This window comes from Neomonachus schauinslandi, chromosome 4, assembly GCF_002201575.2.
Source record: "Neomonachus schauinslandi chromosome 4, ASM220157v2, whole genome shotgun sequence".
In the NCBI taxonomy this organism is placed as follows: domain Eukaryota; kingdom Metazoa; phylum Chordata; class Mammalia; order Carnivora; family Phocidae; genus Neomonachus; species Neomonachus schauinslandi.
In genome coordinates, this window is record NC_058406.1 from 120236458 (window position 1) to 120261215 (window position 24758).

Sequence of the window (24758 nt, forward strand, 5' to 3'; positions counted from 1 at the left end):
GAACTTGGTAAATATTCCTTGTAGGCCAGAGGTGGAAAAAGAGGTGCTTTGATTTAACATTTTATAATACCGATTTGTTTCTGTTTTTTTCTCAGATTAATATTGTTGCCCCATAGGAGAGTTAATAGTGGCTATATTTTGTTCCAGTGCTGATAAAGAATTTTAGGAATTTAGTAAATGAACTATCTGTAATTTACTGGATTAATTACAGATCTTTTGGAGATACTTCTTTCATACCTATTACGGTATGAACAGTCATCATTAAATTTAATGGTATTTCAGTTATTTATTTTTCTTGAGCAGCAAATACATGATTAATTAACTGCAGGAACGTATTTAGGTTAATATGAAATATCTTTTTTAAGTTTCAGGAAATAACTTAAGTTGTTGAATTACTTTCCTATTTACTTATAATTATTTTAAAATTTTGATGTGCAATTTCTTAATTTAGAAATTTATATCACACTCTAATTACTGAGTGAAACTGACTTTACTGTGTCCTGGCAGAAAACTGAATTTATTGAAAGGTATTTCAGTTCTTGGACATTACACATTCAAAACTGATATTTTTTTGTATTTGAAATAACATAAGGGAATAAAAAAGATTATAGGATATATAATAAAAGAACTAAGATATAAAAAAGCTACTAGTGAAAAATTCCACTTGTGAATGAAAGTCTGGAATGTAATAATTTTATTATTTTCATTTTATTGTAAACAGACTAAAATCTGATCCCAGATGGAATTGCATATGGATTCCTTTGTTTGGCTTTCAGAACCTCTGTTCCTGGGTCCCCAGACCATCCTTTTTATGTGAGAAAACTAGCACACATCTTGTGTTCTGGTCAACCTATATCACCATATATTTTGATCCTGTATATTCTTTTCTTAACTGTGATCTCTTATTCAGTCAACAGGTAAATATTAAAGGTTACCAGTGAGCCACTAAAGATAAATAGCCCTTTCTTTGTAGAACTCAATCTGCTTGACAGACAGACACTTAATTTCTCAGTGAAGTTTTGTATTTTTCAGTGCTGGGGACCTGCGCATGTCTCTTGATGAATTTATTCTAAGGATTTTATATATATATTTTTTAATTTTTAATTTTTTTTTAGTATTTTATATTCTTTAATGCTATTGTAAATGTAATTGTCATTTCAGTTTTTTCAGTTGTTTATTGCTGATTTATAGAAATATTTTACGTCCTGTGACTTTCGTAAATTCACCTATTAGTTCTAGTAGTTTTAATAGAACATCCTTAGGATTTTCTGCCTAACAGTCACGTTGTGTGTAAATAGAGACCATTTTCTTTCTTTTTGATCTTTATGCTTCATTTCTGTATGTGATTTTATAGTGTGACTTAAATGTGAAATTAAGTGAAAACTCTAAAACCAAAATAAGGCTACACATCAACAAAAAAGTTAATTTAGTGTGATGAGTGATGCTATTTTGTTGAAACTAAATCACAGCTCAAACAAAATTAGTCCTAATTCTAAGACTTCTTAGAATCATGCTGTTGCTCTCATTTGGACCTAAACTGACACATATTATGGCTTTTCACCATTTTTCCCTATTTGAATTTACTCTTAACTCTTCCATTTTATAGTACACTTTGAGATTACTTATCTTTGGTTGGTACAGCTGAATTGTTTATGAATTATCAGACTGCATATACTTATTCAAACCCTGCAATACTTCTTTATTCTGTAAATGCAAACTTGGGCACTGGAATCTTTTAAAGCAGTTTTTTTTTATTATAGTGTGGTCATGCAGAGGATCAAGAATGTTACGTCTCAGTTACATAGACAAGCAAGTTTAAAAAAATTGAAAAGTTGGCTTCCTAAAACAGAGCCTCCAAAGCATAATCATTGTCCTTTCCTGTGATGATTTTTTTAATTTTGAATTTATTTTACAGTACAGAATTGGTTTGTTTCCTTTATATTCTTTGTCTTTTGCTTTCTTAATGCAAAATGATTGATCATGTTTTTGGGACAGTACAGGTCAGAAGCTTATCTCAGTATTAAAGCACTTTAATGGATCTGGACAAATGTACAGGCTTTTGAACAGCTGGGGGTTTTATCCATCTGTTACTGCCCTTGTTCTACTCTCTAGTGTGAAATTTTCAGTCTTGTAAGCCAATCTGAGTAGATTTTATTCCTGGTAAGTAATTAATTTTACTGAAGAATTGAATGTATTATATATTTTAACTGTAGTTATTCTTCATATATAATTCGTCTTTTTTGAAACATGCCTATCCCCCCCCCTTTTTTTTAATTTAAAAATGAAGTCTGATAATTTACTGGTTTTAACTTTAAATTTCAGAATTTAACACTTATCCCCATAAACAATAAAAAGAGAAGCTGGGCAGCCATTAAATTAACAATACCCTGTAGAACATCTATGTATTTCATATTTTTATAGCACTGATATTTAATATATTTGGGAGTTGTACTTTTCTAACTTTTTATCATGCTTTTTTAAAACTTTATATTGAATAATTTTTAGATTTGCAGAAATGTTACAAAGATAATACAGGCTGTTTCTGTATATATAATTTCTCCTAATATTGATATGTTACATAATGCTAGTATGTTTATCCAAACTAAGAAATTAACATTGGTACAGTACTGTTAACTACAGACTTTTTTCCAGATTTCCCCACTTTTCCCACTAATGTCTTTTTCTGTTCAAGATTTGGAAAACCAGTTTTGCATTTAGTTTTTATGTCTCCTAAGTCTTCTCTAAGCTGTGACAATTCTCTGTCTTGCCTTGCCACTCATGGCTTTAACATTTTTGAAGACTGCTGGTCAGGTGTTTTATAAGGTGTCTTTCAGTGTTGGTTTGCCTAATGCTTTCTCATGATTAGACTGAGTTTATGGGAAGAATATTGCATAAGTGGTGTGTCCTCATCTGATTATATGTAACTTACTCTCAGTGATACTAGTTTTGACTACTTGGTTAAGGTTGTGTTTGCTAGGCTTCTCTAATGTAAATATCCCTTTTTTCTCTTTGCATACTCTGTTCTTAGAATTAGAAGCAAGTCAGAATGTCCAGCCCCACACTTTAGAGGACGAAAAGCAAGCCCCCCACCTCATACAGGAAAGAATATTAAAGAATTTGTGAAATTCTTTTTGTTGTTATTTAGTTGTTATTTATTTAGCTCTTGTATTTGTTCTTTTTCCTACTTCTAGAATATTCATTTTGTTTTAGATCTATCCTACAGTTCTCTTATTTTTTTCCTTTGTGATATCCAGCTCTCTTTTTCCTGCTTTGTAATTTGAGGTAATTCTTGGACTTAATATTCTACTCCTTAAATGAGGCAGTGACCATTTTCCCCTTTTAATTCATCTACTGAAATTTTCAATTTGGAAGTCAGATTTTTAAGCTAGACAAAAGGTGTTTGTTGCATTTTGGGTCTCAAGTGACTGCCTGCCTGCCTGCTTTCTCTCTTTCTCTTTCTTTCCTCCCCCACCCCTCCCAGGTATTCACTGGCTCTTTCTGCAGTTCTCTTGTATTGTACTTATGTTCCTAGTGCTTATTCTCATTTTCTTTTTGGATGGTGTGGCTTCTTAGATACACAGTTGCTTTTTCCCTTGTGGCTTATGTAGTCTCAGGTCTGGTTACTGAAATATCACTAATAGTGATAAACCTACCAGTGATTAAAAGGAAATAACATTAAGGGCAAGCTGTTGGCCCCTCTGAGGACCCTGAAGAAAATTTCGTTTTCCAGCTGTTTACTAGGTAGGGAAGTCTTAGCTCATCCATTATGCTCAGTCAAAAAGACATGGGTTGGCAAGTAAACTTCCTCCTGGAGCTCGTCTCCACAGGCCAAGTTCTGGGTCTGGGCCTTAGGATCATATGTTGGTCTCCAATGTCTGCTCAGCTCAAGGTGGGGAAGAAGCCCTATACTAGAGATTCAAAAGCCCTCAAATCCCCAAATCTGCCTGGTTGAGGCCTAGCTCTATTAATGGAAAATGAGAGAGGGAGGGATCTCTCTGCCCCAATTGTTTTTTGAATTGTCAGTGATTATTAAAAGTTTGGAAAGTTTGTGTCCTAAAGAGTGTGTGTTTAAAGTGCCTTCTTCTGAACTATCACTAAAGACATAGTCCTTTAGGTGTACTGGACCTTGGCTCCCTCTGTATAATTCAGGTTTTCTTTCTCCCTGTGTTACTTCCCAACGACACGCCAGTACATGTAATTTATGATGTCAGCTGTGTAATATGTATCTCATTTTAGAACAGCACAAGAAGTTATCACTGATAGCTCCATACTGCTTAGTCTCATATTTCTGGTGGTCTGTAGTTGATAGCATGCCCTAGATCTCTCATTATATTTAAATATTTATTTAATATTAACAGTGTCAGGCTCAGTTCTAGGTCTTGTTAATGTAAATGTGGGTTTTGTTGTCTCAAAGCCAAGGTATTGATCATATTCAGGAAGACCTGAGTTTTAAAAGTTGGTGGACATTTACTATGCTGAGGACTTCCAAGTTCGTATGCCCACCCTGGAGCTTTCCTCCTGTCTCCAGACTCACCAAACTGCCTGTCTTCTCATGGCTGTCTAATAAGCATCTGAAATCTAATATAACTCTCCTGTTTCTTTGCCTGCCCCCAGCCTTCTCTATGTACAGGTCACTGCCCTTCCGGTCACGGGACTCATTCTTGATACTTTTCTTTCTCACTCCGCATCTAATCAGTTGACATCTTAGTAAGTCAGTCTTGTTGATTCTGCTTTCAAAATGTATCCCGAATCCAGGCTCTTCACTAGCTCTGCATCTTTCATCCCCATCTAAGGGCTATTATTATTGTACTGGATTATTACTGTGCTAGCCTTATTGGCCTTCCCATTCTCACCTTTGCTCCTCTACAGTCTGTTACCAGCAAAACAGCCTTTAAGAGATCCTTTTGTGACAAGTGAGACTAGACTGTTACTTTTTCATTCTTTTCTTGACACTGTTAGTATCAAAGTATTGCTAACCTCAGAATACTCAGGAAATAGTCTCCCTTTTTCTAGTCTCTGGAATAGTTGGTGTTAAGTTTAGAATGATCAATTCTAGGACAAACTCAGTTAAATGTACATCTAAAACCATGTGAGTCTGGGGGCTCTTGGCTGGCTCTTAATCTCACGGTCTTGAGTTTGAGCCCCACGTTAGGTGTAGAGATTACATACATGCACTCATGCATGCATACATACATACATACGTACATAACAGACAAAAACGTGAGCCTGGTAGGCTTTTGTGTGGGGTAGATTTTTAATTGTTGATTTATGTTCTTTAGTTATTACAGGTCTTGTCAGGTTTTCTGTTTATTCTTGAGTTTGGTTTGGTAAATTGTATGTAGGTAAATTACATTTTTAGGAAGTTGTTTTAAGGTTCTTTTTTTTTTGCATATTGGCATGAATAGTATTTTTATTTTTTAGTTGTATCAGTCTTCATGATATTAAATGCATCTTCTTTTTAAATCAGTCTTCCCAGAGATTTTTCTGCTATTGTTAGGTTTTTTTCTCCCCAGACACTAGCTCTTCCCCCCGCCAGCACCAATTTTTATTCTCTTTGGTTCTCTTTATTCTTGTTTTCTGTTTCATTATTTTCTTCTGCTTTCTTATTTCATTCCTTCTACTTTTGGGGACTTATTACTCATTTCCTAACATATTGAGTTGGATGATGAGCTCATTATTTTTCAGCTTTTTTTTTTTCCCCCAGTTTTGCACATGTAAATTTCTAAGTGTTCGGTGGGGCTTAGACTAAGCATTTTCATTGTACTGATGTAAAAATTTTTGAATTTCCATTATGATTTTTTGGGAGACTTTTAGAAGTGTGTTTTTAGAATTTCCAAATGTGGGTACAGTGTTTTGTTGTTGTTTATCTGTTTTGCTTCTAAAACTGATGTCAGAAAATGTGATGTTGCATGACATGGACTCTTGGTATTTATTGAGATTTGCTTTCTAGTCTGACATATAGTCACCTTTTGTGGTGGTTCAGGGTACCCTATAATTGCCTCCTTTTTCTGTATTATGTATATTCAGTCTGTATTTTTACTAATATTTCTGTTTTACCAATTACTTAGAGAAATGTGTTAAATTCTTTGGCTATAATGAGAAGCCTGTCAAATTTTCTTTATAATTCTGACAACTTCTAATATACATAAAGTTTTTTTAGTTTAATATTGTCAAGCTTATTTTTAAAATGTCTGTAATTTAGTATGTAGTGACCATTTTATCTCCCCAACAATGGTTTTTGCCTTCAAATCAGTTTTGTCTGGTATTAATATAGTTGTGTCAGTCTTTATTTGGTTTGTGTTGTCTTACGTCTTTTCATTACTTTTAACTTTGTGTCCTTATGTTTTAGGTTGTTTTCTTGTAATCATGTATAACTGGATTTTTGAAGCATCTGAACTGTTAAATTTTCATTGATGAACATACATTTTTTTGATGCTTGATATAAATGTGTATTTCTGCTGTCTTATTTTATACTTTCTAATTAAATCTAGATCATTCAAGCCCCCCCCACCCCCGACCCATCTGTTCTGTTGGATTGATTTCTTTTTTATTTTCCTTTTTTTCGAAGTTACACATTACATACATAGATTTATAATACATGTGTAATTTATATATTTTAAATTTGATCCAGTTAAAGTGCATAGTTGATTACTGTTCAAACTGAAATAGCATCTCTAACTTCTATTTAAATAATACATGATCCTCACTGATATAGCTGATCATCTCCCTTGAGTTAAACTTCTCTTTGTCTAACATATCCTTAAATAGTGCCTTTTTTTTTTTTTTTTTTTTTGTCTGTACTTCTGGGGCTCTTCGTGGAGTTGATGAATTTCTCTGGTTTTTTATATCTGGCTAATTAAAGCAGGCTTCAAAATTTTTCATACAAATCTATTTGTTTCCTTCAGTTTAGAGCTGAATTTTATGTTTAGGATTTTTTTTAAGAGCTTAGGGCCTTTATAAAATTAGACTATAGCTTCCTGGTACCAATTCTCTTTTTGTCTTTTTTTTCTTTATGTTGTTGGATTTTTGTTTTTGTTTATCCTTTTGAAATGTGATTAGTCAGCTAGCTTTGTGTCTGCTTTCATTTTGTTTTATTTAATTTCAGTCTCCCACTAATAATGTGTATAAAATTATTTGTAGCTGTCATGTAGTAGGGCATTTATTTTATTAGCTTTCTGTATAAAATACTGTTCTTCAAGTTCTAGGAGTAAATTAAAAAAGAAAGGAATTTAGTAACAAAGAACTTAAAAGTTCTCTAGAATGTAAAATACAGTTTTCTGATGCTGTCACAGGATGGGAAACTAATTTGACCATTTGCAAAGTGTATTCATACTATTATTATGGAACATGTATTACTCATGGAAAAATAAAGTGGGAGTAGTGAAAACAGAAAGAGTGAGTCTTATAATTTGTTTAAACACAGGTGGTTTTCAAAGTGTGTTCTCTGGACCAGCACTGTCTGGATCACCTGTGAACTTGTTAGAAGTTCAGACTTATTAGGGGCACTTGGGTGGCTCAGTCGGTTAAGCATCTGCCTTCGGCTTGGGTCATGATCCCGGGGTCCTGGGATCCAGCTTCTCATCAGGCTCCCTGCTTGGTGGTGGTGGGGGGGCTGCTTCTCCCTCTCCCTCTGCCCTTCGCCTCCCCACTTGTACTTTCTTTCTCTCTCTCAAATAAATAAATAAAATCTTTTAAAAAAAAATGAAACAAGATGATGCAAACAAACTATATGATACATTCACTTGATAGACATGCACAGTGCTGGTCATCCATTTTTCACAGACAGAAGTACTATAGATAAATATTTGGTTAATAAACATCGTGAGAACATCACTCAGTTTAACTTTTTGTTCAAGGGATTTCCACTTTCTTAAAGGAATTAATAAATAATCATGTTTCTTGATATGAAAAAGTTACAATATGATGAATGTAAGAATGTGATATAGAGGAAGTTTATGATTCATAGTATTTTTCAATTAACAATAGAATCTTAATGTAATGCAACTTGAACGCAATTTAATGCAACTCTTCCTTTCCTTCTAACTCTACCTAGCCAGTAGTTTTAAAATTGCTTCAGAGGCCTTTTAGTCTATTTGATACGTCACCATTAAAAACTCACTGAAAGGCCTAAAAAGACATTTCATATTCTCACCTTAAATAAAATCTCGTGGGAAAGTAGGGCTATAGAGGGGGCCATACTCTCCTGAAATAGGTCTTTGTGTTTGGATTGCTTTATTTTAAAATGTTTTGTGGTAATCATCCCTCTATGGTGTGTACGGGTAGTAGTAAATCTTTTTTAATTACTCCAATTAGTATTTGAAGAAGTTTTTATGAAGATGGTTTGCATTATAGTACAAATAATTTAAATTTTTAAATAATGATAGTATATTATTAAAATTTTTTGTGTTTTTCTTTCAGGAGAGAAATAGAAACAAACAATAACCATATGAAGATGTCCTGTTAGAATTACAACACTAATGATGTAGACTCTGGAAATGCCTAATAAGTCAAAGAAGACATTATTAAAGCTTTTTTTCTGCTTAAGGTGACATCTTTGAACTCTAACACAGAATTGACTCTTCTTGTAATGGTTTTCATCAGCGCATCTGCCCTTATACTCTCACCAAACACACTTGAGAACTGTAACTTTGTCAAGCACTTTCTGTCCTGAAGCTTTTACCAGTATCTGCTGTCTTTTGTAATTATGCATCCTAGCTAAGGCACAGAAGACTGAATGAATGCAAGGATTCATTAACTCTTTGAATTTGTTAAGTACTAACAGTTAACTATTAGAAGTGGTTCAATGATGTAAGAGTCACACTGCTTCAACTTTTTCTTTGTTGTAGTTTTTAAATTGTCAGTTTTTAGCTATTTGACAGATTAAAAGCAAAATAATCATGCCATATTTAGTCCTGGAGTTCAAGTCTAAATGTTTATGTGAAAAATTATTGTAGTAAACTTTTAATATGGCAAAGCAACCTTAAGCTCTATTTTAGCCAAATGAAACATAATCTGAAATTATATTAGAACATTTCCCTTGTCTTCAAACTGTTTGGTGTAACAGAATATTGATATGCAGCTTGGTGGATTTCACCAGTTAATGCACATTCTTCTCCCCTCCTTCCCCCAATAATATGTATACTGAAAAATGTGCATTTGTCTGAGGAATTATTTTGTTTGCTACCACTTAATGAATCTCAAAATTTTGAGTAAATGTACCTCAGTCTAATCAGACTTTTTATGACCTTTATAACTACATTTAAAACCCTTAATTCCTTTTCTGGGTGTTTGCGAGCCTGATTGCTATCATGAAGTAAAAATTTATTACTCTAGGTATTCACTAGCTAAATAAACATAGTTCTTGTTTAGCAAGCATATACTGTTCCTCAACTCTTTTCTCCAGCTTTTGCAGTGTCCTGGCATCCTTAAAATACTTTGAAAATATGGCCTTGATCCATGGATAAATCAGTATCTAAGTGAATGTGTTGATGTTTTATTGATCAGATCTATATAAATGGGAATACAGCATATATCTGGGTATTCTTATAGTTATCTTTTTAACATCTTATTTTTTTTCATTAATTACATATCAACATTAATTTTGTAACTTGAAACAAATTGATTTTGTATAATTAAATGTGTCAAGCATCTGTATTAATTGATTTGATGGCATAAGGTTATGAAGATAATGTACTGCCCCTTATATTACTGTTCCAAAAGGAGAAACCTATGTAGAAAGATACATTAAGGGTGAAAATAGCAATATAGTAGATTTGAATACCTTGATGTTTTGCATTACTCCATTTATGTTTACATCATGTTTAGAAATGTTTTCATTTATTATGGTCTTTGGTCACTTCAATTCAAAAATTTAGTGACAGATATTTCTTTGAGGCTTTCATTTATATAACTTTTTTGTACAATGTTTTCTTAAATGTACAAATACTGTATTCAAGTGGAAAAAAATACAGTATTTGTAGGTAATCGTAGCTACTTCACAGTTCTTTGGTAGTCCCAGTGTAGTTATATCAGTGTTTACTGAAGGGAACATCAAAATGTTAATGGTATATTACACTATAAAGACTTTCTTAAAGGAAAATTGCACCTATTTTACCTTTTTAAGAGTAAGCCATGAAATCTTGTAACATGTCTCTTAACTATTTATAGTGAAAATTGGCATTTGGGTATAGTCACCATAGCAATGTTCTACATCCTTAAGATTATATAGGTAGGACATGTCAAAGATGACTGTTGTCACTCTGGAGGTCCTATTAGACAAAACTATAAAGGGGTGACCTTGTAGGACGGGTCTGAATCCTCTCTGAGGTTCTCTTTTTCTTGGTGCTTTATTAGCAACTCTGAATATTTTTATAAAACTAGTTACATTATAAGTGGATTCAAACTTGTTTAATTTACATTAGGTTTCTATGTAAGAAGTGTCACTCACTCAGCAAGCAGGCTGATTGCAATAGCAGACTCTGATGTCAGATGTAGTTGAGTAGTCTGCTCATGGTGAGGAGTACATCCCAGTGCCTTTAACCTGGATTTCTAATATTAAGTGAAATGGGTGCAGCATTCCTTTGGGGAAAAAAAAAAACAAAAACAACAAAAAACAAAAAAACTTTTCAAAATTGGTAATTTTTTTCTCATTTAAGTTTTCTTCAGAGCACCTACCTTCTCTTCCTCTTTGGTCTGTCAATGTATGGCAAAAGTTTTTTCCTCTAAGTGAAATTATTACAGATTGTCTCAATAGCACAACTAACTAAATATTTCTTAACTGTAGGGACCAAAAGGGAGAGAACCTGGGCTCTACAGCAGGAGACACATCATCAAATGTTGGAATAATCACAAATTAAGACATTATTGACCCAGTAAACTTCTTGCTTAATATTTTTCCAAGATCTGGTTTGAATGTTTCTTATTAAAGTTATCTTATGTGGGTATTTTATTTTGAAAGGTATTATAGTTTGTATATTTAACAGTAAGGGGGAAAATGTAACCAAAATTAGTATTCTTTCTCTATACGTATTGGTACTTGAAGATTCCTTTCAGAAGAAACCCCAGCCTTTTCCTAATTTCGATACTTAATTCCTCATTTTAACTCAAGTGATCTTTCTAATTCAAAAGCTGTGTTCTTTTTGAATACCATGCATGGGGGTTAAGCTGATGTTAAAACAGTTTGCAATAAAAAAAGAATCAGCTTAAGTCATTTAATCATTTCAAGTGCATTCTGCATCCTATAAAAATAAGTTTGAAAAATTTAAGAGAATTGTGTTTTCATTAAGTTTTGCATATCTTTTGTTATGCCATGTAAATTCCCTTTTTCGTATGATTAAAGAAAGGTTATGATAAAATGATTAGCTCATTTACATTCACTTGTAGCAATTACATGAGAATTTGAATTTTGTTGTGTTTGGGTTTGTTCATTCCTGTGAATGATGGTACAGTTAGGTGAGATTTTCTGTTATGGTACCCAAACTCACCATTTGGTCCTCTTTAATCTTTGAGGGTTTCAATAAAAATTGTTCACTCATATCTGTGTTTTTTCCATTTTATCTTCAAAAATATGTATTGCCTGCCAGAAAACATAACATTTTTGTCTGTCCTATTACGTTCCTGATTGACGTTTCTCTCGAGTACAAATAGATTGTATCTCTTGTTTTAGTTGGCCATTTAAATTAAGTGGGGGAATTAAAGAGAGGGAGGATAACAGTTTATCCTAATCTTTATCCGCTCCAGTGAGCTTATTGAATTACATGCTCTTAATACTAAACTTAGAGCAAAAGAGAAAGAGGCCTATTTGTTTTCATGTAACAGGAGGAAGTGGTGGTACCAGCTGTCTAATAACCCTAATCCCCCATTTTTGGTACCAAGGAATGCTTTTCTCACAGTCTGTATGTTATCCTTTGGGATAGATAGAGCTTATGTAGATCGTGATGAATCTGGCTGGTGCATTGATTATTGGCTGGGCTCTAAGGTACTTGTTCTGATGGGGCAAACCAGAGTTTAGTTTTGTGCTGTCAAAACTTTCCAGATGCGTACAGCATTGTTGGCATGTGATTGGGGCACAGTTTAACAGAATCACCCCAGGTGTCCCACACTGGCATCATCAGAAACCTCCTTTTTACTGGTCATTTCCTAAAGGGAGGGTTTGCATCTCATCAGCATATTTATATTCGAGGCTACTCATTTATTGTTGGGACCCTACTTCTTACCTTCCTGGTTTTATCTTGCTTAGTGATACTAGGTTTAGTAAGTCTAGTTTAGGAACTAAAATATTCTTGCAGTCAGAAGTTAACAGACCAACCCAAGGCTTTTTAATTACAGTATTTCGAATTGCATAATCTTGAGGTGTATTCTTTTCTCATTCCTCTTGGTGTACTAGTGATAAGTAGAACTATATATCACCTACACGTGGTAGTAACAGCTTAAATAGTTTATTTATAAATACTGCATGAAGTTCAGAATTTGTCTACTCTCTAAGTTGAGTTACCTGTACAGCATTGGGACTAAATGTAAATGAAACACTATTTTTGTAAAACGTAGAATGGAAGGAAGATATAAATGTGAAGTTTGTAACACTGATGGGTTCCTCATCCCTTCTGCCACCCCACTTGCCCATCAAAAGAATACCCCTTACATAGAATACACTTAGGGATGTAGATATTTGAATGTCATTTAAAAACATTATTGGCTCTATCTGACGTGTCTGCAATCAGAATGGAATTATCGTGTAGGGGAAGATCTTAGAATTGAAAGTTGAAAGACCAGACTTCGAGTTACTTCTAAATGGTAGGTTGACAGTGAGCAAATTTCCTTTGTTTTAGTGCACTTACCAAGAGATTGGTGTAGAATGCATGCAAGGTTCTTTGCCGTTCTCATTTCATAATTTATGATTTTTTAAGACGATTTTATTTATTTGAGACAGCACAAGGAAAGGCAGAGGGAGAAGCAGACTCCCCGCTGAGCAGGGAGCCCGATGTGGGGCTCGATCCCAGGACCCTGAGATCATGACCTGAGCCAAAGGCAGATGCTTAAGACTGAGCCACCCAGGCGCCCCTATAATTTATGATTTAAATAGCTTTGTACGCTATGACTTACTCTAGCAATGGTGAATATTAGGTCTTTTGAAAGTAAATTCGGAAACCAATATAAGTTTTAATAGTCCTTTATTTTCAGAATATAAGTAATGAAAATCCCAAATTAGATTTTATTCATTGTATTTGATGGGAATATGCTTCCCTTTAGTGAATTTTGAAGTTCAGTGGTACAAAATCCCCACCTTTTCCATAGTATTGATAAAAAGAGACGAGAATGTGTTCCAAAGAAATCCAAGGTTGGTTTTTTTTTTTTTTTTTCCATTATACTACCATTTTACATTATCCTTATGGATTTTTTTTTTAAGTACACTTTTTTTTTTTTTAAAGATTTTATTTATTTATTTGAGAGAGAGAATGAGAGAGAGAGAGAGCATGAGGGGGGGAGGGTCAGAGGGAGAAGCAGACTCCTCGCTGAGCAAGGAGCCCGATGCGGGACTTGATCCCGGGACTCCAGGATCATGACCTGAGCCGAAGGCAGTCGCTTAACCAACTGAGCCACCCAGGCGCCCTAAGTACACTTTTTTTAAGATTTTATTTGTTTGACACAGAGAGAGCAACAGTGAGAGAGGGAACACAAGCAGGGGGAGTGGGAGAGGGAGAAGCAGGCTTCCCGCTGAGCAGGGAGCCTGATGCGGGGCTTGATCCCAGGACCCTGGGATCATGAGCTGAGCTGAAGGCAGACACTTAACGACTGAGCCACCCAGGCGCCCCAGTACATTATTTTTTTTAGAATAGTTTTACAGAAAGGTTGGGAAGACAGTACAGAGCTCCCATATACCTTGTGCCCAGCTTTCCCTATTAACATCTTACATTTGTAGGGTATGTTTTTTTACAATTAATAGACCAATTTTGATGATACATTATCATCATACTTTTTTGAGATTCTAAAGTTTTACCTAATGTCCATTTTCTAGTCCAGGATGCCATTGAGGATAGCACATTACTTTTAGTTCCATGTCTTCATAGGTTCCTCTTGGCTGTGGTGGCTTCTCAGACTTGTTTTTGATGATCTTGACAATACTGGTCAGATATTTTGTAGACTGTCTCTCTGTAATTATATCTTGTGATTTTCTTAGGATTAGACTGAGGTTATGAGTTTTGGGAAGGGGAATAACCCATAGGGAAATAGCCATTCCCATCACATCATATCGAAGATGCATAGCCCCAACTTACCCTGTTGATGTTGACCTTGGTCACCTGGCCGAGGTAGTGTTAGGTTTCTCTTTCTCCATTGTAAAGTCACTCTTTTCCTCCTTGCCGTACTGTGCTCCTAAAGAATCAGTCTACACTTCAGTGGGCAGTTGTGTTCCCCCTTATCCTTGTAATTTTGAAGAGGAATTATAAGAACATATTTTATTACTACTTAGCCTCATCCCAGCAGGTTGTGTCAATACATTTTCCTTTTTGCTTGTATCATTTTAGAACTCTTTTTCCACTTTCTCCTTTTTTCAAAACAGTTGTATATTGGAGGAATTCTAATGGAGACTCATACCTACTCCCTGAGTTCTAAATTTGTGTATGGCATGATGATTTTTAACAAAGGGATTGAAGATGTATTAAATAAATCTTAATAAAGGAGATTTAGATGATGGCAAAATATCTTGATCTTATGTGTATAAGTAAGAACAGATGGTCAAATCTGAACAAATTCAGATTTGGCTGGGTTGAAAGTCCTGAGTTAGGAGCTAAACAGGTTACAGTGGTTCTTTCCATTAAAAAGAAAGGGTGATTTAAACAGCTTGGCATATGTCTTTTGATGGAATTCTTTTGAAATAACTTCTGAGGTTGCTGCATAATATTCTGGCAAAAAACATGGACTTTGGAGGCCTACAGACCTGTCCTTGAATCCTGGGTCCACTAAACTAGATCCAAGCCTAGATTTTCTCATCAATTAAAAAAATTAAAAATGAAAGAATGAAAATAGACCCTTTTCCAGGAGGATTAAATGAGGTAACATTCAGAAAGTGCTTAGCACAATCCCTGGACCTGTGGCAAACCTTCAAATGTTAACTGTTCTATTCTCTTTTATTTAGAATTTAGAGATTTAGGAGAATTTAGAATTTATTGATTGCCATTGAAGATTTCTCAGGGTAATCTTCACTACTTACATGCAGTTTAGAGATTGTAGAAAACTGATTACTTTAAATTCATGTTTTATTATTGAGATCCTGAGAACAGTCACTTCCTGAATAAAGCTTAAATTATCATTTATCTTTGTTTTGCCAACTTTTGGTTTCCAGAGTTTTAGCTGTCAGCCATGCTTTTTCTAAATAAGTAAAATGTAACAACATAAAATTAGTTTATCTGGCTAGAACAGAGCAGATGGCAGAACCAAAGGCAAATTAGACCAAAAGGAAAGCAAATATGGGGGAATAGCATAAGAAAACCTATAAACAGGGGCGCCTGGGTGGCTCAGTTGGTTAAGCGACTGCCTTCGGCTCAGGTCATGGTCCTGGAGTCCCGGGATCGAGTCCCACATCGGGCTCCCTGCTCAGCGGGGAGTCTGCTTCTCCCTCTGACCCTCCTCCCTCTCCTGCTCTCTGTCTCTCATTCTCTCTCTCTCAAATAAATAAAATCTTTAAAAAAAAAAAAAAGAAAACCTATAAACAATAGAAGAAAATTGAAGCCAAAGATGAAAATTAGGTCCTAAGAAGAAATTTTTTGCTTTGTTACACACACTCCTTGATATTGATACCATTTAAGTGTATTAGTATCCGATGACAAAGCTAAAACAATTTAGTAATGAGTTTGATGCCCTTTATTCAAGGGAAAATAATCCATGGATTGGGCAGTACTGTGCCTCCCAAGCAGTGGAACATGCTTCAAGAAGGATTTTGGGCAAGTGCCAGTTTTACAGAATGCAATAAGAGGCAACAGGGAAACAGGTCATGACTGGTTAGTAGGTCCTTTTTCCTAGGGTACGGTGAGCTAGCTAAGGCTGAGTTGGAGGACTGTGATTGGTGTGTGTTCGGTTTCCTTGACAGGTGTTTCAGGTATGAGTGCAGGCTGACTTAAGTGGGTTCAGTTTCCTGATGGCCTGGCCCTTGGGGCAGCCTCCATTTTGTGGGTGCCAGTATACAAATTAACTTTATCATTAGTAAATAGTAAAAGCTTCATCATGAATAGTAACAATTCAGAATGAAAAACACTAATGTGGATGTGTTACCTCCGTGTTTCATCAGCGATACTGTGCAATTTAGAAGCAAGAGGTATTTGACATCATGAAACAAGATGGCACTTTTAACCCTCTCGTATGTATTTGAAAGAAAGATATCTTGAGATAAAATGTTTACAAATACAACTTCAACATAATATCGTTGCATGCTAATACTGAAGCTATGATCTCCACCTAAGATACTAAGTGGATTATTTCTGCTTGGGCTTGCTGTATGAACTGACTTTTGCATTCCTCTGGGAAGCACCCGGTGCTTGGAGCACACTCGGTTCGCACATCTCGTGGCTATTCTGTAGTTTGTCCATGTGTGTATGCTGCCCAAGAGTCATCTGTGCTGCTTTCTGAACTCGTTGATTCCAGTTGTACTTGTTTCTTTTATTATGAGATTTAAATATGTAAACTGATAAAATGTGACAACGAGTTGTTTCTATGAAAACTAAATTGACGGCTTTGGAAATACTTGATAGAGGTGAGTTGTCTAATTAGGTATAGATCAGAAAACTGTAAATACTTGTCAGCAAAGTCAGAAAAATGTGCAAGTTTGCGCATAGTGTGCGAGTGTATTTTCAGTTCTCACTCCCGTGGGAAATCTTAGGCGATTAAAAGTGAGGCATGGTTCATAGAAGAAAGACATCAACGAACTTGCATCACCAGATTCCTAATCAAAGAAAAAGTCTTGGACGTATAGCAAATAATTGGTGAATTAAAGTCTACGTCTCTTTTAAATTAAAATGCTTAAAGTTTGTATCACTTCTTATGAATCCATTCCTTAACCAACATCGATTTCATTATTTAACACTGTTCATTTTTAAGATTTTAACCTGAACTATTCTTTTAAAGTCCAAAACCTTTTTTCCCCTCTGCATTACACAAGTTAACCGTTTTCTGCATGTGGCTGCATGTGTACGTGTGTGATGATAATCTGTTACGGTATCTTGGCAAATAAATTTAATAAAGAGAAAGAAGTATTCATACCACTTAGAAAATGTAATGTGCTAGCACTTATGTATTTATTTCAAATATCTAAAGTGTAAGAAATGTTTTCTGTATGAAATGCTGGAGAGAAGACATACACCCAGAATAATTACTGGTATCTACATTTACAGCCGCAGAAACCTTGTTCAAGTCTTGGAAATTGCTTTGAGTAAACCACTTCTCTTTTGGAAAGAAAGGCATGTGTTTCATTTCTAAGAGCTTATAGAAACTGCTGGTTTCTCCCCCATTACTCCCTTTTAATAAGGGGGGAAAAAAAAGGAAGAGGAAGTAAGCCATTAAATAGTTATTTTGGAATTATGTAGCCTAGGCTTTCCAGATAGGCTTGTTTTCTTCATTTTGATTTTGTTTGTTAATTTTTACTGCTGTCCAGGCAATATTTGAAAGGTCACACATTAAAAACAAACGAAAAACCAATGGAATTCTTTCCTATAGCATATAATTGAAGAAATAAACTACTTATTCACATTAGTATTTATTTTCAACCGGATTAAAAAGATTTTACAGAAGACCCTTTGAACAGCTTTCTCACAAAGGTTCAAATTTTAAAAAGACCCATCAATACCAAGTTTTACTCAACATGTAGGTACCCGTCTTCTTTAGTTCATGTTTATAGTTGGGTGAGGAAACTCTTCCATTCATAGTGAGGTCTTAAAGTAGTTTCGAGGAAAACCTCAGATGTTTCATTATTGTGTATTGTGTATCTTTTTTTACACCATTCAGGAGTTTTGCACAGGCCGACGGTAGACACACAGATTCTTCCTACCTTCGAGTGGTTTTTGAATGGTTTTGATACCTGGATCTACCTCCCAGTACTTAGTGGACTCTCCTAATTTATTAATAATAAAACTACCACCAATATAAATGTCCTATTTGTAATGTACAATATTCATAATATATAATATTAATAATGTCAAATCTATTAACAGGTTGGGCAGCAGTACTCAAAACATTTTAGTCTCAGGACCCCGTTACACACAAATTATTGAGGAACCCAAAGAGCTTTTGTTCATGCGGGTTGTATCTGTTGATAGTCACCATACTGAAGTTAAAACTGAAACATTGTAAAGTAACTGGATTTTCATCTTTCTTGTGTTCCGTCTTTGCAGTATCACTTTCCATGTAATCCTCTGGAAAACTGGACTTGTGCCCTCCTGAGAGATGAGAGGAAAAGTCTTAGTATGATTATGAATATACATTAGACTCTGCAGACCCCTCTGGGGCACACTTTGTTGATGGACTGGGGGTGTACATACTCTGCTGTGTGAATGGGTATCCTTAACAAGATCTGTCGAACCACTTCTTGAGTTCTGTCTTGGCAACTCCCCACCATACACACTCCCAGGCCCCCTTACCTTCCTGCAGGTGCACACCAGTCTTTTTCCTTTTTGATCTATGAACATAAAGTCAAAATCACATTTCAGCAGATTCGTTACAAGGGATCTATTGATTCGTTAGCTTTTGTCATCGCTGAACTTTTTTAACTTCATATTTGCTCACCTTATCTGATACTTTATTGCCTATAAAAATAAGAACAGGAATGGTTTAACCAGAAGTTAGTTTTGATTTGTGCCATGAAATTAGTATGGATACGTATGTATGCGTAAGGAGCTTTTATGAGGATACTTGTGTCTGAAGGGAAGTGTTTGTTTTCATCCCGGGTCTTCCTTACTTGTCTCCCTAAGCCCCGCCCTCCCACTCAGTCAGCATTCCCTCACCGCCCTTGGCCTCTGCACTTCTTCCCGTGCCACTGACTTAACTGACCACGCGTCAAGCAAAGGCCGTGATAACCAGAGCCAGAGAAATTGCCGAGTAATCAGTGATTGCTGTCTCCACTTTCCTCAGCTGTGTTTTCATTCCTATTTGTTAGGCAGCCTGGATTCCCCCTGGGGTCCCTGCCTTCTTTCTGCCTTGTCACTTCTGCTCCAGCCACAATGGCTTTCTTGTCCCCTCACAAACCCAAGATTCATTGCTACCTCCAAGTTTTTCTGTCCTCTGCCTGTATTGGATATTTTCTCTCTTCTCTGCTACAAGAACTTTCAGAGAGTAAGTCCCTCATCACCATATCTGAAGTAGTTACTCTGTTATCCTATTCTCTTACCTCCTGTTTTCTTCCTAGAACTTATCTAAAGTTTTCTCTGTATGGTCTTTGTTCTGTAAAGTGTGACATTCATGAGGTTAAGGGACTTTGTCTTCTTTATTGCCATAAATGCTGCCCAGCACAGAAAGTGCTCAAGAGCTGCTGAATGAGTCAGGCACTCCTCCAAGCCTGTTTTTAGATTGAGGAAGGCCACCATTGCCATCACTGCTGCAGTGGTGGCCTTCACTGCTTGGGAACCAGAAGTCAGCCTCTGAACTGGGGAGGCACAGAGTAGGAGAAAATTGGTGCTGCTAATTACTGCTTGAAAAAAAGCTATGTGACATTCATTTTCCTTATCAAGGAGGAAGTAGGCTGCTGAAACATCCCCATTTACCTTCAGTATTCTCTTTAACTGCTTTGGAGATCTGCCTCTTACTTCCTTCCTTCCTTCCTTCCTTCGTTCCTTCCTTCCTTCCCTCCTTCCTTCCTTCTTCCTTCTTTCCTTCCTTTTTTTCCAAAATTGCCTTCAATTCTAACTTAAATTGGATTTTCTCTGGGTCAGAGAAGGTGTGGGAATCCAGTGATTTATCTTGAGACCACTCAGACTGCTGGAAGGGACCTAGGGGGTGATTCAATCACAGTTTACAGATGAAGGAACAGGCTGGGAGGCTTGGACTTTTCTAAGATCCCAGGGAGTGAGAGAACTAGAACTTCAAGCCCAGAATTTCTCCTTTCTACTTCAAAGCCAAACACTTCTAAATCTGAGCCCAAACCTTTGACTTAATTGTTGACCGACCAAACAGTTAAATGCAGCTGTCCATTTTCTGACTTGTAAAACGAGAAATGTCCACGCACAGATTTGTTGGAGAATGAAATGAAGAAGCACTGTGCGTGACATCTTGAAGCCCGCTCTGTGGCAGGCTTTTCTTCCACCCTCCCTCTTGTCCCTCCTGCGCTTCTGGCTGTCCACACGTGGAAGATCGTGTTCCGTTCCTAATTTGGCTAGTGTTTCTTTCCTTTGCATCCAACTGTAGATCCTCTTCAAAGCCATGGGCTTTTCGGCTTCCATGTGACCAAAAATTGCCTACATAAGTGAAACGTCAAACATTTTATTTTTAAAAATTAGTCTCATTTTAGAGTCTCAAATGTTTCCGTGTTCTGAAGCGTATATATCACTTTTCACTTCAGAACTGTAAATATTTCTTTCAATGACACTAACACCTCTACCATTTAGAAGAAGTTTGATCATAAAATGGTCATTGTTCATGGTACAGGAGGGATGCTTTCAATTGTAACCAAAGCAGTAAGGATTTTATCAACTGACTCTTAATGCTACCCAGTTTAATGTGGTTCCAAAGTGAATAATTACAAAATAAAACAAAGATAAAACCAAAACATTTTTTAAATTACCCAAAATGACAGCAGAGGGAGCTATTGAGGTTTGATTACATTTTTCCATTGCCCTGGTTGAGGTTTTTTGTTTTTCTTTAAACTATAATATTTTGACTTAGGCGTTCTCATCTCAGTATCAATATGCAGGAAAACTTTTGTCATATTGGAGGATGTATATGCAGTTTGGGGGATTGCAAAAAATGAAGCTTTTTTTCTATCCACTCCCCCCTTCAATTCCCTTACCATCCCCAGGATTCCTATAAAGAAGGTCTAAGGTCTAAGAAAAATAATGATGATTTTACTGGTAATTTTAGAAATGAGTCTGCTCCCTAGTGTGCATGTGGGTCATTGTCCCACACTGTGTTTTTGTCTGGCTTCCCGGGACCTCTGTTGGGTTTCAAAAGTCTTCCAGGGATTGCTTGTATGATCCCTATCACCCTGCCCGGTGGCATCTGAGACATGGAAGGGTTAAAATTCACAGAATTTTATGAAAAACCCTCATTAGAATGGGGGACGGTTGCACCCGGACTAGGGCTGGTGTGTGCGTGCATGTGTGTGTGTCATATGTGGTGGGTGCTGGTGAGGAGATGGATGTGCAAAAAGTTAGTTCCAGGCTTTCTCCACAATCTTCTTTAGGTCACATCCGTGTTTATGATCTACTTCTGCTCTTGATGCTTTTGTCTTCCTGACATCACCTACTTTCCTGGTGTCTCCTAAGTGGATCCTCAGCCTCAGAGTACCCCCCACTCCAAGCCCATAGTCTTCATGTTTTCAACACTACTTTGAATTCTTCTTCTAGGAATTTCTTCCTCTGTGCATAAGTGCACAAAATATGTGGGTATGTGGGGATGCTCCTTGTAGTATTATTTGTGATAGCAAATAACTAAGAAATGGGAACAAGTCTGTTCATCTAAAAAATAAACGGTGAAATTCTTTACAGTGAAACACTCTACAGCCATGAATGCTTACGCAGAGAGGTGTTGGTGTATTTTAAATTAAAAAACTCATGTCACATATGATTTGAATGATCTGTACCATGAGTTTTAAAATCAAACACATAATTGAAATAGAAGATTTACATAGAATTTTAACGCATAATTTAAATGTAAAGCAAATTTTTAAAGGATTTTATAGATAAAGTTTCCAGAAATATATACAAGGCATTCATAACAATGGCTAATTCTGAACTCTAGAGTTGCTGGGTATGAGGGCGGAAAGAGGAGAGATCTTGCTCTTTGTTTTATGTCTTCCTTTAGTTTGAACTATCTACCGAGAGCTCATACTTATAATTAACAAACTAATTGAAATTTAAATGAATAAATCTACGATCTTCCAAGACCGAATCCCAGCATCAGTGTTTCCCTGAAACCTTCCATAACTCCTTGGTCTGATGGTCTGATTTAGATGGTGTTCCTTTGTGGCCCCTGACTAGTAGTCTTCTTCTCTGCTTGAGACTGCTTCATGCAGTAGAACCAGCTGAGGCTTTGATGTCAGGCACACCTGGGGCAAAATGATGTGATATCGGGCAAGATATTGAACCTCCTTTAGCCTGAGTTTCTTCACCAGAAGATCGGGAACATTGACCCCATTATTGCAAGATTGTTATCGGGGCAGTGTGAACTTATGCAAGGGCTCATAGCATGACAGGCAGATGGAGGTGCTCAACAGGAGGTAATGGGTATTTTTTTTGAGAATAGAGATTGTTTTCCCTATTCTTATAGTCTTGACACTTTGTTGAATAAATACAGTAATGCTTTCTACACCAGGTTTTTCTTCTGTGGCATGACATCATTCTCTAGACTTTCGTATCAAATTGCACCTGAATTACGTCTCATTCACTTCAAGCTGTACTCTCAGCTAGCAGTTTGGATGAACAGTCTTGATTGTGACTTAATACCAAAGGCTGACGTGTTTCCAATGGTCCCGTAATGACCTCCCTAGAAGGTGAGTCTAATGGGGACACCAGTGCACCATATTAGGACAAAGCACAGTTCTCTCTTCATTCACGAGGAGGATTTGGCATTCTCAAACCAACGGCATAGGTCGTTTCTATATTACTGATGGGGTGCGTTTTTATCTGCTCCTGAGGGCATCACCAGCCTGCATCAGAGATAGTGGGTGGTTTTATAATTTTAACAGTGTCGCCCCCTCTTACGAGCTCCCCCTTTTTAAAGGCCTTTCTCCCATACTGCTTTTTATTATGTTTTATTCTGCAATCATAAGCAGTATTTGTCCCATAGCAGTCTTGTCAACACAAAATTTTGAATGAATGAATTAATCCATGATTTTTGCCCAAGTCTGATAATATTCCCAGGCACCTAATTTTATGTCATTTTGTTTAATGAGGTATAATCACACATTTTCTTCTGCTTCTTGAGAAGCATATAGATAGGGCAAGAACCACTGATCAACTTGATTGTTACGTAAAAGATATAAGTGCAACTGGCAGAGTTCACTTGTTCAGAAGATGCTTCTGTAAGTTGGTGCTGCATTAATGTGATAAGGTGATACATCCAGGTGAGCAAAATACATGTCAGAAATAGACTCTATAAAAATTCAGTGCTGCCTGTCTCCTTCCAGCAACAAAAGCTAGAAGTGTTCTTGGTTTTAGCTTTCCATTTCGACACTTTTTTTTTTTTATCAGCAGCGAGAGATGTGTCGTTTTATCTTCTGTTTTTAATCTCTGTTTTAAACCTCCCCCCTACCACCAAGAACAAATTAAAGGTCTACTCTTCTTGATAGCTAAGATTGTTATCCCAGGAAATGAGTCAGTGAAAATGTGTCTGCATAAAATAGCTGTAGCCAAATCTGTTCTTAATGAAATGCATTGTTCTAGCAAGAGCCCAGAGCTGAGCAAAGAGGTCAGGTGATTCTTCCAGATCACCACAGCTAGAACCTTTACCAACAAGTCAGTATGCCAAGTTATATATACCTGGGAGGAAATACTTCTTAAAATATGTCTCCAACAAGCCTAAAAATGTCATGAAAGTCCTAACAAATGGCCACAGATCCTTTATCATGCCCCTGATTGGGAGGTAGACTTTATGTCCCCCAAGGATCTTCCCTGCCCTGTGACTACTTAACCAACAAAAGGCAGTGTTAAGTGACACTTACCTAAATAGGTGTAAGCCTTAAGAAGGTCTAGAAGCTTCTGGTTTTACATTTTTGGGAGCCCTGATAGGCCATATAAAAAATCTGGCTGCCCTATTGGAGAGACCACACGACACTACATGGAGAGAAAGAATGGATCCATGCCAGTGTCTGAGGGAAGCCTCAAAATGATTCCGTCTCACCCCTATGATTATAACCTCGTGAGAGATCAATCACAAAAATTTGTAACATATGGGTTTGGCTTTGGCTCTGGAGTGGGTAGAGGCTGGAAGGGACTCAGGGAGACTATAAGTGAGGCCTGGAAGGACGGAGAAAAGCTGACTCATGTTATCCATGACCAAAAGCTTGGCAGAAAGTTGATAGAATGGAAAATAGCAAATATTATCTAATGAACTTGTGGCTTGAGCTTTGTGCTCCATATCTGCACAACAACTTTGCAAGGATGGCATCAATATCCCTATTACCGAGGTGAGGAAATTCAAACTAGAGGAGATCTTTTCCCAACATCACACAACTGGTAAATAGCAGAGTCATACTTTTAACACAGTTTGGCTTAGGGGATCGCCAGGCAGAGTAAAAAGTATCAATGGTTTTCCTTTAGCTATGTATGAAAAAGTATCAACCGATAGAGATGAACTGGAGAAGAAATTATTGAATTTTTGAACAGAATCTAAAGGAAACATTTTTCCAGCAGGGACTCTTAGAGACTTGGCAGGTGTTTCTGGTTGATGAGAAAACAGCAAAGGTTCTTTTGTTCGAGGGTGACTGGCAGCAACTCGGCTGTCTCACATGTAACCCAATGCCTCGAGCCATTATGCAAGCTATTCACTCGGGGCAGAATCATGCTACTTAGAAAGTCTTTGGATTTCTGTCTCAATGGTTACAACATGGCCAACTCATGGAGACT

The 24758-nt window shown here is 36.4% G+C and overlaps 1 protein-coding gene across 3 annotated transcripts in view; it reads left to right on the forward strand.

The window, feature by feature from the left end:
* Positions 1–11582, forward strand: part of YTHDF3 (YTH N6-methyladenosine RNA binding protein 3) — a 40463-nt gene extending 28881 nt beyond the window's left edge. For 2 of the 3 annotated variants that reach the window (XM_021688606.2, XM_021688608.2), the window contains one exon: positions 8419–11582. In XM_021688606.2, the coding sequence (XP_021544281.1) occupies positions 8419–8442 (24 nt within the window). In that variant the 3' untranslated portion in view covers positions 8443–11582. The remainder of the gene's footprint in view (positions 1–8418) is intronic. The other variant, XM_021688607.2, reaches the window with a different exon arrangement.
* The last annotated feature ends 13176 nt before the right edge of the window (positions 11583–24758 follow it).